The sequence below is a fragment of the Solenopsis invicta genome, chromosome 14 (genome assembly GCF_016802725.1).
Source record: "Solenopsis invicta isolate M01_SB chromosome 14, UNIL_Sinv_3.0, whole genome shotgun sequence".
Classification (NCBI taxonomy): domain Eukaryota; kingdom Metazoa; phylum Arthropoda; class Insecta; order Hymenoptera; family Formicidae; genus Solenopsis; species Solenopsis invicta.
The window spans coordinates 599,490-614,379 of NC_052677.1; the positions used below are offsets into that span (position 1 = coordinate 599,490).

General features: G+C 30.9%; 2 protein-coding genes across 5 annotated transcripts in view; one reads left to right on the forward strand and one right to left on the reverse strand.

Annotated features, from left to right (window-relative positions):
* Window positions 1-14,890, forward strand: part of LOC105200182 — a 112,490-nt gene that overhangs the window by 43,425 nt on the left and 54,175 nt on the right. Inside the window, exon 1 of one of the 3 annotated variants that reach the window (XM_026138082.2) lies at window positions 7,048-7,237. The exons of 1 other annotated variant lie outside the window; for it this stretch is intronic. The gene's annotated coding sequence lies outside the window, so the exon portion shown is untranslated. Of the gene's footprint in view, window positions 1-7,047; window positions 7,238-8,720; window positions 9,286-14,890 lie in introns of those variants that run through there. One more of the 3 variants, XM_026138080.2, reaches the window with a different exon arrangement.
* LOC105206106 lies at window positions 1,280-4,303 on the reverse strand. 2 transcript variants are annotated; one of them, XM_039456984.1, is made up of 5 exons: window positions 4,050-4,303; window positions 3,155-3,681; window positions 2,953-2,995; window positions 2,635-2,797; window positions 1,280-2,544 (listed from the first exon to the last, which is right to left on the reverse strand). In XM_039456984.1, exons 1-5 carry the CDS (start codon window positions 4,126-4,128, stop codon window positions 1,386-1,388), a joined length of 1,971 nt encoding a protein of 656 aa, XP_039312918.1. In that variant the 5' UTR covers window positions 4,129-4,303; the 3' UTR covers window positions 1,280-1,385. The 2 variants fall into 2 exon arrangements, with proteins under 2 accessions (XP_039312918.1, XP_011173934.3); XM_011175632.3 differs by having other exon boundaries at window positions 2,953-3,681; window positions 4,050-4,297.

Below are 14,890 nucleotides of genomic sequence, written 5' to 3' on the forward strand. Positions count from 1 at the left end.
ACGACCGAGCTACTTACGACGACGACGACACGGCAGCGGACTCCCTGCACTCGCGCAACTCCGGTTTGCGAGCGAGACCGCGTGCTCCACTGACAAGATGGCGTAGCCGACTTCTTACCGTAATCGGATGCTTGGGAAAATGGAGCAGGATACTGATCGACGCGCTTCAGATTCACTTCCGTTTATTTAGCCGAGTTCTTACAGACGTTACGTTTAACAGACCATATAGGATGACAATCGATTCGACAGGACTCTCGCGAAAAGGAGCGTCTTGCTCCAACGCCGACGGAACCAAGAGTGTTCGCCGCTGTTCGTTACTCCGGAATTCCGGAGCGGGGTGGTCGACCAATCAATCAGATTGGTCGATACGCGCGGTGACCAAAACATTTGATCGGCGTACGCACATCGCAAACGCGCGGGAACCTCGCGATTGTCTCCGCGAACTGGCGCCATCGGGCGACCGCCGCGTTTCGCCGCTTACAATACTATCATCATGCCTCAGCCACCGTATTCACCAGACTTGGCCCCCTGCGACATTTTCCTCTTCCCAAAATGGAAAAGGCCTATGAAAGGACGAAGATTTGCGACGATTGAGGAGATTAAGGCTGCATCGCTGGAGGAGCTCAAAGCAATACCCAAAAGTGCATTTCAGAAATGTTTTGACGACTGGAAAAAGCGCTGGCACAAGTGTATTGTATCAGAGGGGGATTATTTTGAAGGGGATAACATAATTTTGGATGAATAAATGAACATTTTTTTATAAAAATGAAAAGTCACCTTACTTTTTGATCACACCTTGTATATTAAAATTATATTATATTATTATTATTTTTTGTTACACGTTTAAGGAACAATAACATGTAAGGAATAATTTAAAAGGAACAAAAAGAATTTATTAACACTTTATTAATATTTTTAAATGTATAAAATATTTATTAAAATTTTTTATAATTTTCATAAACAGTATTTTTTAAATATTAATTTACATTGAGATTTACGGGGCTAATGGCGATCTCGTCTCTTTCACCATTCTCGGTTAAGGCTAACCGATAGGTTAAATCATTGGAATTGACCAATCGCATTGCTAGTTGTGTGAAATGACAAATGCAATTGGTCAATTCCAATGAATTGACCGATCGGTTAGATTGGTGAAAGAGGCCCTAAATAATTTTATGGAATAACTAACTATATATGCCTTTAAAATTAAATACATATCATTTGTTTAAAATTATATGTATTTATTTAATTTTAAATAAAATTTTTTTTACATAACTGCAAATATATATTTAATTTTAAATAAAATATTTTTATATTATAGAATAACTACAATTATATATATTATATAAATTTTAAATAAAAATATTTTAACTTATTAATTCATTTAATTATTCCATAAAAAGAATATCATCAAGAGCTATGTTTTCCTTAAATGGACATTGCGAAACGATTTGTGAAACATTAAAAGATTCCTTTTGATCTTTGTATGCTGACATAGTTTCTACTTGACGAAGGACTGAAGATGAAAATTCATAATTATGGCAACACTTTTCTATTCTTTGAAGTCCTGCCCGCGTAGTAAGAATAGCATTAATTGTATCTTGATTGAGACGATTCCGTGAAAAAGTTTTAACATTTTTCATTTGACTAAATGTTCTTTCTACATCAGCATTAGACCATGGAAGCACAAGGCATTTTAATGCTAAGTTAACGAGTTCTTCGAATGGATTTTCTCCTAATGCATCCCGATATTCTTTTACTTCTGCCCAGAAAGGAATTGTATTTTTAATGTTTTGCCATTGAACGTGTAAGAGTTTTGACCATTGAAAATCTATTTTTGTTATAACATCTTGTGATTCAATCATAAGTTCTGCAAGAGGTATCACAGATGGCTTTACAACTCGAAGACATTTCTCAGGAGAAAGAAGTGAAACATTAGAGAAAATCTCTATGTTATCTGGGAGACGTTGCTGAAGTTGATTGATCAAAGCAGTAATGAAATCTGTACATCTAGCTCTGATTTTCATTTCATCTTCTACTGTTAAAAGATTATTTGTTCTATAATGTTTCATTTTCTCTTCAAAACTGTAGGATATGCATCCAAGATATGGATGCGGATAAAGATAATGTTTTATATTTACTTTTAAAAGATTTTCTTTACATCCAGAAATTACAATCCGTTGGGCAAGTTGTTGAATAAGAATAGTGAGATCGTTTAAAAGTTTTACGTCGCCATTATTAGTTTGAAACGCTTTGTTAACATTCTGAGTTTCATCTAATACAGGTTTTAAAAATATAAAATATAATTCGTTTCGGCTGTCTGAATATATATTATACGAGTATAACAGTTCTGCGGTGTAGCATTTATCAGCAGTCCTTTTAAGTTGAAAATGAGTTTTAAGCTCTAGCCATTGCTGGAGAATCCTACTTACTGCACTGGCGATTGATAACCAACGAGTGGATGCAACCTGAAGGATTTGCAAAGGATCTAAATCATCATTTAAGGCTTTGAATAAAAGTTTATATTGTTCTCGTCGTTCTGACGACCTAAAATAAGCACAAGAGGAAATAATTAATAATTAAATTTATCATAATTCATTTTCCAGAAACCAGAAAGAAAAAATATCAGAGATTTACCTTGAAAACCAATTGAATGTTTCACTAACTAAAAACTCTAAATTTCTAGGAAATGTATTTGCCATAGCTTGTGAAACAGCCAACTGAATAGAATGGCGCACACATCGTATTAATATTAAATGAGGAACTTCTTCTTTAAGTTTACGAAAAACATTGTTAACTCCTATATAAAATAAAATTAATTTAATAAATATAAAATAGGAAAATACAAAATACCTTTAACTTATATACAATTATAAAATACTTATAATTATAAAATACAATTATAAAATACTTAAAATTAACTTATATAAAAATTAAAAAATATAAAAATGATACCTGTCATAACAGACGCATTATCTGTTCCAAGACCACGCATTTTCTGAATGGAAAGATTATATTCTATGAGAGTATTTTTAACTGCTTTTACAATAGATTGAGCATTACCGCCTTCTAATGATTCTAATTTTAAAAAAGTTGAAACAACTTTTCTTTTTAACGAAGAAAAATAAACTATACAAATTCCTAATTGTTTAAATACCGCAATATTTGTTGATTCATCGATTAAGAGACTATAAAAGCTGTCGCCTATATCTGTTCTTAAATCAAGTTTAAAATTAGGCGCAATAATATTTTTCAAAATTGCTACAGCTTTTGTTCTGTGCAATTTAATTTCATTAAATTTGTGCACAGTCTTAAAGCTAGGCTTAATGAGCGAACTTAGATGATCAACAGATCTTATTGCACAATGGCAAGTAACAAAGAGAATCATTTTTAGTTCAACTGTAACTGTTTCAAGAGAATATGCACTTGCAGAACTTTGGTCAAGTTGTAATTTCAATTGTTTCTGGTTTGAAAACGGCTCAGCAGCTTTAATATGCTTCGAAGTTTTGGTATGCTCAATAAGAAGAGCACGATGTGCCTTTAAAGAGCATTTACAATATTTGCAAAAAACCATGTATTTATCAGTTGAAAGTTCTTCAATCCATTCTTTGAGTAATGGATCTGATTTCCATTCTGTCCGATATTTTTGTATGTATGAAACTTTCTTTTTTGACATTTTTTTATCTGCAATAAATTTTAAAATATTTCCTACATAATAATTGTATAAAAAGAATAAAGAAAAGGAAACATTATATCTCATATAGCACACTTTGTCTGAAGGATGTCACGTTGTATATTCCAGATAACAATCATTTTGATGTTACAATAACAGTAAATAATCAGCTTGATATCGGCCTCTATTCTGTAATCTTAATAATTATTGATTTATGATATCGTTCCGTAGATCTTTCACATCATGTAATAACTGTACAACAATACCATAACATTGTTAAGGTTATAAAATAGTGTCAAGGGATAGATAGCATAACGTTTGTACTTTGGACGAGGTGTGTTGCATGGGATATTTTTAACAATATATAATAATAACATACCAAATATTACACTAATCGAGTAGTTTATAAAGATGAAAATGAATATGAAAAAATATGAATAAAACACATGGAAATACATCCGAGTAACTGGCCGAACTGGCAACTGTCTCTGTTATTTTCCGTTGTAAACTTTCGTTTAACAATATAGGTATAGTCATGATGTAAAAAACAAGGTGAAACAACGCGCATCGTCGGCGGCTCGATGCGCGGTAAGAGGCGTGGCTCGATGTGATGAGCCAATGAAATTTGGGTCCAAATATATCCGCGCAATTTAAATACGAAACAATCATATGTAGTCACACATACTTAAAATGTAGATGCTGTTAAAAAAAATAAATATAAAAATGTAAAAATACTTGAAATTTATTATCTTTAACAAAAATCACTGTTGCAATAAACACTGTTGTTATAAACATGAAATACAACAATTTAGCCATACACATAAGCTCATTCTTATAACTTTCCAAATTTCTTCTAATTCAAGTTTACAAAATTTGAAATAACAATTATCACAATTTTTATTAATGTACAAAGTCTCAACCTTACCTTCACATTCTTCTTTTTTTAAGTAGCTTTGAATTTCTTCGATTCACCGATTATCTCCGATTCACGTATAAATGCAAGTATAAATACGTCCCAGTACCGGAGCCGTAGCCATATTGAATCTCAAAATTTGGACCCAGTTCTGATTGGTCTAGAGTATGGTCTACTGCGCATCTGGTTACTTGTTTCACCTTTCTTCTTACATCATGGGTATAGTAGCTACTTTTTAAATACGCGCTACCAGCGCTATTACGTCATTATTGATCGCGTTCAACAGACAAAACGAGTTATAGTGTTTTTCACTGGGAAAACCATATAGTGCACACTGAATGGGCACTTGCTTCAGGTAATTGGGCGTTTCTGTTGGCACCGTCATTGCGCGAACCAAAACGTCTAATAGCGTTTTTCATTGGGAAAATTAGTGCGCACTGAGTGTGCACTCGCCGCTGGCAATTGGACGGTTTGGTTCGCGCGATGACGGTGCCAACGGAAACGCCCAATTACCTGCAGCAAGTGCACATTCAGTGCGCACTAGTTTTCCCAATGAAAAATGCTATAATTGCCAACGGCGAGTGTACACTCAGTGCGCACTAGTTTTCCCAGTAAAAAACGCTATTAGTAAACGCTCAGTGATTCTTTATTGTGATTGGTTTAAATCTAATGGCAACAACCAATTATATTAAAGAATCATTGAATGCTCACCATTTTTCTGAACGCGCTCAATGATGTAATAGCGCGTTGATGGCGCGCAGTTTAAAACAGACTTGAGCCTAGAAAACAGTAGGATTTTGTTCTCTTTCCTCCCATCATTGAAGCAAAGAACTACTAGCTTTCCTACTAACTACTGTCAGTGTAATTCTCCTACATTTGTAAATTTAAAACTACTAAAGTTAGTAGGATTCCTACTAATTTGGCAACACTGAACCTCTCTATGTTATTTAGATTTCTAATGATAAAGTTTTAGTTTGAGAGGTTGGTAGTATAGTAAAAATATTAAGTTCAGTTCTCATGATATAATTTACGCACATGATCCTCCTTCTCTTATTTATTCTCTTCTGTGGTCAACTCACTTTACTTCCGTTCCTTTTTCTATTGTACATACAACGGTGACATGTTCTTTTTTTATTTTTAATAAATTTGTAATTGTAACTCATAGGCCTTGTTTACACCAAACCTTTGATACGCGTACTAACTCGTAACTTTCTATTAAATTATCTTACTTTCGACAATAAATTTAAAGAATAATATACTAAGCTGGTACAATATAAATCGAGATAATTAAATATATGTATCATGTATACATGCATCGTCGAAAGTAAGATAATTTAATAGAAAGTTACGAGTTAGTACGCGTATCAAGTGCTCGGTGTAAACTAGGCCTATAGGGCTTGTTTATTTCACACACAAGATATTTGCATTGCGTTGCCAATTCTAACAATTACATCATACTACGATATTTATATTCCCCAATAGACACATTGTGCAAATGTTATTTTGTATAATTGTTACGTCCTGCGTGTGCGTGTGTACGTGCGTGTGTGTGTGCGTGTGCGTGAGCGTGTGCGTGTGTACGTGCGTGTGTGTGTGCGTGTGCGTGTGCGTGTGCGTGTGCGTGTGCGTGTGCGTGTGCGTGTGCGTGTGCGTATGCGTGTGCGTGTGCGTGTGCGTGTGCGCGCGCGCACGTGTATGTGTGTGTGTAATGTTCATTAATTTTATACAATCTTGCAAAGTTGATTTATGACTTTTATTACAAAAAATATACATTGCGTAACACTACAAAATGTGTGATATCAGCACAAAATTATCTTTCCAAAAAAAAATAAAAAAAATAAAAAGAGGCGTGCAAGTGCGTGCGTGCGTGCGTGCGTGCGTGCGTGCGTGCGTGCGTGCGTGCGTGCGTGCGTGCGTGCGTGCGTGCGTGCGTGCGTGTGTGTATACCTGTCAAATCTTTATTTTTTTTTACTAAACTCAAGTGGTATTACATCTTTGTATCCTTAATGAAAAAACTTCCTATTTTAACCCATGTACTTTCTTTAATTTCTATACAAAATCTAAGTGGCACTATCTCTGTATTATTGTTAAAAAAATCTTATTCCAGCCCAAGTAGTATTTAAAAACAAATATTTTAAATTTAACCGAATCTAAATGTATTTTTCCACAAAGATGTATAAAATCTTTAAATTGCGCCAATTATAAAAAAAATATATTGCTCTTGGAAATAATTACTCTATTACTTTTAACAAATAAAATGCAATTGATAGTATCTTTATTTTATTAATGAAACTCAAATAGTGATATTTTAATTTCTTTTTATATAAAATTTAAGTAATACTATCTGTGTATTTCCAATGAAAAATTTTTTGCCTGTCACAGTATACATTTAAACGCTTTATAATGACGTGTGCTCACTGTCTCATGCAGTAATGTATACTCACTGTGTGTACATTACATAGTATACATTACTGCGTGAGACAGTGAGCACACGGAATTATAGAGCGTTTAAATGTATACTGTAACAGGCGAATTTCGTTTCCAATGGACAAGTTTATCCAAGGCTTTACTAGTTTTCATCAGTTTTTATGGAAATGTGTCAATTTCTACAACACTACCACGAGCAATGCTTCCAAAGGCGGATTTGGCAAACCGTTCGTGACTCGATTACACCCCGTAGATTGACGACTAGAATTATTTTTTAATCGTAATCTACGCTAAAGAGGGCCCCAAACCCAATGAGAAATGACAAGTTGAAAAAACGTCTAATCAACATTTAATAAACCAGTTGACGTTTAAAATTTGTTCGATTATTCGTCTTTGTGTCATCAAAATTAAACGACTATTAGACGTCTTGCATAAACTCTCTATAAATATTTTCTTCGAAATATCCGCATAACTATTATATTATTGCACCACATGATCTCAATGAACAAAACAATATTTTTGTAATATTTTAAGAAAAATTTTTTGTTTTAAAGAATGCTCAGGTATTTCCTTTCGGAAATTCTCGAGCGGTTATCCATCCAAGTCGCGACTCCGGTGAACGTTGCTTGATTTCCGTAATCGCTGCGAACTGATCCGTCATGATGACCTGTAAACACTTTGTAGTCAAATGTGTAAATAACTGGTAAATCAGATTAATATATGTTATCGAAAAGATGAAACGGGTATAATTAAAAAATATTATTTATAAAAATATTATTTATAAACAAAATATATAAAATTATTGTTTTTTTACTATTTTCACAAATGCGGAATAGAATCTGGAATAACTTTTCTGTTATTCGTTTAAATAAAAATGCAACTAAAAATTATGTGTCAATATAATACAATAATTAAATTAAATATGAAAGAATTTCGGGAAGACAGGTTTATAAAAGACGTCTTCTTGCATGACCCAATTTTCAACTTTATGTTATCTGGATAAGAGAAGAAAATAGTGAAAATAGACGTTAATTATTCTTGTTAATTGTATATTTGCAAAACTACATCTAATAGAAACGAAATTTTCGAGTGATTAAAAAATAGTTAAAATACTTATTAATATCAATCATTAATGTTGAATAGACGTTTTTTCAACTTATTAATATCAACCATCAACGACATAGATGTCGAATAAACGTCTTTTCAACTTATCATTTCTCACTGAGAAGAGAGCCAAAACGTTCGTTGTTTTGATTGATTTTTTAATGAATAAATAATTATTTGAATATTAATTGTTTATTGCGCTCCAAAACCCACGCAGTCTCTCATTAGCTTGTTTATTAATTATTTGTTTAAATTTTGAGAGTTTTTAAATACATTGTTTCTTTAAAGGTTTGTGCTAAATTATTGATAATAAATAATAATTTTCTTTGGATTTGATGCTACATTTTGACACAAATTACTAAATTTTTTAAATTATATTATCATTTTCCGATAACCATCCGCGAGTTAGAAGTCGAGAGGTAATAACAAAAAATTTTTATAAATATTTAGAAAAAGCAAATTAAATTTTTTAATAAACTTTCGTCAATACAATATAACTAAAATTATAATAAAATATTATAATGTTTAGGATAATAATGAAATATAAAAAAACAATAATAATGAAATTTTTTAATCTATTGTCTATACGACGTTGTCATGTTTATAAATGGATACGGGAAAGTAATAAATTGCGTTCCGTTATTGCGACATATGCTAATCTATGTTTATTTCGACTACCACTGAAACAGAAAGTTTTCTTTTCATTACACGATGTCGAATCAAGCGAGCGTATATAATTTTTATTATCCGGTGTAATTTTCTAATAACTATTTAAAGCGTACTGGTAACTTGCACGATACATGATAAAACAGCATCCTTGGCTTGCCGTTTGTTCATTGATCACAGATCAGTGGCACGAGGTCGTTTAGTGACTATTTCATCATGATCGTATCAATTTTATTTAAATTATGTTAATTAATTGCGACAAAGATGGCACGAAGTGAAAATATGCACAAGAAAAAGAGAGTTCAAGGAGCTAATATCGACACTTTATTTGGCCATCGGTTGACCTCAATTCCGAATCTCGCTGTCTATCCTTTCACTTTAAAAGCGTTTCACTCTTTCTCGCATCGGGCGAAGACACGTATTTCGTAAAGATACCTCAGTTGCTTCTAGAACGCCGATTAGTGAGTCGTTGCCTGCCGCTGGTACGCCTAGATTTCACTTTCATGTAAGTTTGAAAACGAATACGCGTCGGTTGCTGTCGTGTTTTCCACATTCATGACAAATTGTCTCGGCTTATTCGACGGAATTGTTAAAGGAAATAGCCACACTAAATAAAAATAGTACAGAAATAATGAAATAATAGTGATATAAGATGGAATCACAGTGCAGAATATGAAAAACCGATAAGAAAAATAATTTAATGTGGAAATGTATGTGGACGTGCGCTTTCTTGAAGAAATGTACGATTGCATCTGACGATCTCACTTTTGGATTTCACTTGTGCGCTATTTGAATTGAATCTAGTGACATTAGTAAATATATCTACATGCAAAAATTTAAATGCACAAATTCTTATTCAGCTTTGATTGTTGGAAAATTTTCAAAAAGAGCTTTAATCTATCACATTTTTTGTGCAACAATTCTGTAAAGATTCTACAAAATGTCATATAAAATCTTGCAACAGAAATATTTATAAAATTAATCATGTTTAGTGAATTCGAAAATATACTAAAGTAAAACAAAAAGTTATCATAACGTTAAAATAATTATTAAAAGTCATTTTTTGTTTTAATCATGATTTATCTTTATGTCATTTTGACATTGCTGTGACTTATTGTTCTGTTTGGATATAGCTTGTGATAATACCAAAGCAATAGATTGATATAATTACAGATGTTTTATAATTGGACAATGGTACAGCAGTAACTATAGTAATGAATTAAATAGTATAGTAGAACGTTAAAAAGCAAATAACATTTGTCGCAATTCTTTAACTTTACCTTCTTTAATTTAAAAAAATTTATTTAGAGTTTTTCAAAAGAAAGTTATGTTAATAAATATTATTCAAATATCTACATGTAGTAACTTATACAGCACAGACACTTGCAGCGATCTTGATAAGATGTTGCAACATTACATACTGTATCGTAATGTTGCAAAAACATTGCAATAGATTGCAAAGATCCTTTTTTACTATTGTAATATTTTAGCAATTTTAAAACAGTGTGTTTTAAAAATAGTGAAAACAATGTTTTATACTTCATCCACCCGTTAATGCAACTAGATGGACGCTCAGAGTTTTGTCTTAAGAAACTAAATAATATAGAAAAGAGACATCGTATTATCAGATTTTTTATTTTAATAAAATGGTTTCTTAGCAAATTATTTTTCTAATAGAGTAGGATGAGGGGTTTTATGTAGTTCTTTCTTTGCTTACGAATATTTCAAAAACGGAAAAAGATAACACAAAACTGATTGATATGTTCATGAAACGTGTGTATTTTAGCAAGAAAATGCGCTGTAATAAACCATAATATCTTGCATCTAACTGAAGCTACAGGATAAAATGTAAAACAAGTCCAATGTGCACAAAATACTTCGGGATCGGGGTGCAACATATAATAAATTTTGCACTTCTTCATCGCTATGCATTTCTTATGTGTCTTTATTGTGTATTTGCATGTTATTGCGGTTTCCATAATTTAGAGAAATTAAATACCGCGTACATATGCTTAAAAAAAGCTATGGAAGCATTTAAAACCATTGAAAGCATTAAATTGTTTTATTTGTTAATACAAAATGAATAAATAGTTAAATACGTGTCCGATTAAGTCATGGGCGACTACTCTAGCTAACCTATCCCTTTAAAATGTAGTGAAATGATCGGATAGAGGAAAGGAAGGTATTATAGCTACTCTGTAGACATTATAACTACACTTATTATCTCCGCTATTAGGTGACAAATTCTAACAATTATTTATGAAATTATACAATTAGTAGTTTTTTGGTGGTGCTAATATATCAATATGCGATAGCTAATAATTATTAAAAGACATTTTATTTTTGAGCTCTTCTTAAACTTTTTCAAGATATATTTTAGCATTTAATTACACATATTTTTTTATTGTTTTTAAACTTGAGCTTATTATCACACAAATGTATGTACATTCGAGTGTTATTTTGTTATTTAACTTTTTATTTTGCTTTACACACTTCAAGTTATGCAGAGTTAAACAATAACATGGGACTTTGTTAATATTGATTTTAAAGGAAATTTTTATTTTGAAATATTTCTTCGATAAATCGAATGTTACTCTAAAAAGAGATGTTCAGAAACATAAAAGATATCATTTTATGTTTGTTGTTTAATGTTAAACCGGGATAAAATAATATTTTTAATAATATCTTTAGTCTTTGAATGCAGGGAAATTTTAAATCAGGATAATTCCAAATAAACCCAATGGACAATTAAAAATATATAATATTATAATAAAATTTTGTGTTATTTTTAAATTAAATTAATTTTTAAAAAATTATTATTTTTAAAAATGAGCTGGCCATGTTTCCACTACTTTTTCCTTCTACCGGATATGTAATGCGTCACATTTTTATAAAATACGTCTTAAGTAATAAATATTTCATTACTTTGAGTCTTGAATCTATTAAACGACACTTTGACGAATATAATCGTTCAAGTTTTAATATAAAGTATTGATTATAAACGAAATTATACAATAAAATAAAAACGAGTGCCACATTACCCTCTTCTCTTTTATGTATTTTACGATTCTAACAGTTTTAAATCGTTTCCGAAATATAGGAAATGAGAAACAGATTTTATAACCAATTTGCCGTTACCTATGTACAACTATCTAGATAATCATCTAGATACCCTTACAAAAATAATTCACCTTTTTTACACATCATATGGACCGCTTTTAGCCCGTTTCTTGCACTCAGTCTATTGCGAAGGAAGATGACGAGTATACATAAGTATGCTTACGAGTATTTTTGAGTAGATTGTCCATTTTCAAAATTCATTTTTCAGCTGATGAGTGACAACACGTTATTTATACGTTCTTTTACTCACAAAAGGAGAATAAAATATTCGCTGATTTTTCTTAACTTTAATTATATTTATATTATAGCGCATTCGATTTGCTGACTCTATCGATTCCTAGTCAATGTCTGTCCTTTTTAGCTACGAAAAAAGAGACAAATTGTGTAAAAAATGCAGCTAAAAAGAACTGACATTAACTCGGAGTCCGATAGAGTCAACAAATTGAATACGCTATTAATTATATTAGTACTTTTCATTAATTCATGAATAAGTGGCACGATGCAATATTCAAGTATTATTAATATCTAAATATATGATACTATTCTATTTATTCTTTTGATATGTTATAAATCCCACTTGAACATGTATAGGGTACTGTTGTTAAAGTAAATTTTTTAAATTTGTTACGCGCGTATAAGCATATTTTATTAATTTTTGCGGAAATAGAAAGGTTTGATTCACATTTTGGGGACAAATTATTTAATACTTATTTAACGTAACAAATATACACAATTGTACACACACACACACACACACACACGCACACGCACACGCACGCACGCGCGCGCGCGCACACACACACACAAGCACGTATACACACACATAAAAGTTTATACATGCATACGTTTCACAATTAATAACCATGTGTGTACATATATATTATTCACATTGCATATTTTAAAATAGCGTGATTCAATAAAAATTCTAATAATTATATATTATCTATATATTAATTATAATTTTTAATTAATCATGTTATTTTAAAATGTGCAATGTTCCCTGTAGAATTTTATCCGGAAATTAATTCATATTTAATACTGTCCCCATATGGGTATTACTGCAATAAAGGTTTGCTTAACTTTATTTAAAACTTAACTTTATTTAAGGTATAGCTTAGGTTGCCCAGTTACAATCCGTATAGAAACCTGTTTGGATTTTACTTTTATTTCAAGATAATTATACTAAAAAGTATGTTTAAATATAAATTTCTCTCTTTTAAAAATAAGCAAAATTTAACTAAATCATTCCATAAATTAAAAAAAATATATTTTTTACAGAGAAAGAACTTTTACTTTTTGTTTTAACTCATTAAAGCCCACGACCAGACCAGCAAAGATAGCTAAAAAATAACAATTAAAAACAGGACTAAAACGTAAAAAAAACATTATTGACATAAAAAGCATGTTGCAAAAATCAATTTTGCAACTGATTTGTTTATAACTATAACAATTAAGAAAACGTCATATATGTTTCTTTAGTAATTTTTCCTTTTGAATCGATTGGTGCAGTTTTTCTTTAGAGTCAATTTTTAATAATTTGTCTATGACAATTAATTTACAAAATTGATTTTTGCAACGTGCTCTTTACGTCAATAATGTTTTTTCATGGTCAGGTCCAATAACTAATTGTTTTTTGGCTACTTTTACCAGTCTAGCCATGAGCAGGAACGGATTTTAATTATTTACATACCATAGTTTATTTTTTTTTGCATAAAATATGAATGGCTTAAGAGTCATATATATTTCTTTAGTAAATTTTCTCGGAGAATCGATTGGCGCAATCAACTTTTCTCTACAGTTAATTTTGAATAATTTTTTTATAACAATTAGTTACAAAATTGATTTCTGTAACATGTTTTTTACGTCAATAATTCTTTATGGTCCGACACTATTTCTAATTGTTATTTTTTTACTATTTTTACTGGTCTGGCGGTGGACAGGAACAGGTTTTAATTTATTTATATAGTTTATTATAAAAATGTCTAATGCTAAATAATCAAAGGGCTAGTGAGAGTGTTCGCGCGGTACTTAACACGAAAGTTTCTTCATGTTCAAATCAGCTTCACTTCAATTATAACTTTTTATTAACGATATTCCAAGTGTACAATTAGCTCAGTGTTAGCGTATTAAATTACTTTTCCGAGATTTTAGGTTCGAATCCAGCCGATGCGTTTTTAAAGTTGTAAAATAATGCGTAATTGAATTTAGTGAATTAAAAATCTTACCATATGCGAAACAGTACATACAGATTAAGCTATAAGAATAATAAGATCTGTTAAAAAACTAAAAAATATATATTTATTTTTAAGAAAATTAAAAAACGGGCCTAAGCTAAAATTTTTGGCCCAAGTTTGAAAACTACTGAGAGATGTGAGTGTTTGTGAGTGCTAAATGAGTATTTTTACACCTCAAATTTACACACAGTACGTTTTTACTACTCAAAAATACTTATAACTATACGTTATTATACGTACATACTTATGCAATCGTTTTAACTCTCACTTTTCCGGAAAAGTTCCTGTTTGCAACCTAAAAACGGACAGAAATGTCCGCGTCCGATTTTAATGGGCCTTCAACATGTTGTAATATCATACCAAAATAAGGGATACGTATTTTTTTATACATGCCCGGTTTCATTTTTAGGGGGTAAAATACTCTTTAAAAAAAATCAGTTTTTTTTCTTTTGAAGCGTATATCGTCGAAAGATAAAAATGGTTTAAGAGTCATTTATTTCTTTAGTAATTTTTCCTGGAAAAAATTTTAAACTATAAGAGACAGAAAAAAATGTTCTCAATAAAAATTGAATGGATCAAAGAATATTTCATGATGGTGATTAAAAACAATTTTTAAAACTTAAAATCATATGTAACGCGGAATTTGAATTGAATTTTGTTCGGATTTATGCATCCTGTAAATTTTAAAATACATATTCTAAGATTAGTATAAAAATCTAAAAAATTTTCTAAAATATTATAAAATTATACAAAAGT

Bases quoted from the DNA above. Each gene is read 5' to 3' on its own strand.
- LOC105206106 (XM_011175632.3), bottom strand. From the start codon at position 4,128: ATGTATTTCCATGTGTTTTATTCATATTTTTTCATATTCATTTTCATC. The intron at 2,798-2,952 runs GTATCATTTTTA...TATTTTATATAG, and splicing joins TAATGCGTCTGTTATGACAG to GAGTTAACAATGTTTTTCGT. The intron at 2,545-2,634 runs GTAAATCTCTGA...TGCTTATTTTAG, and splicing joins ACATTCAATTGGTTTTCAAG to GTCGTCAGAACGACGAGAAC.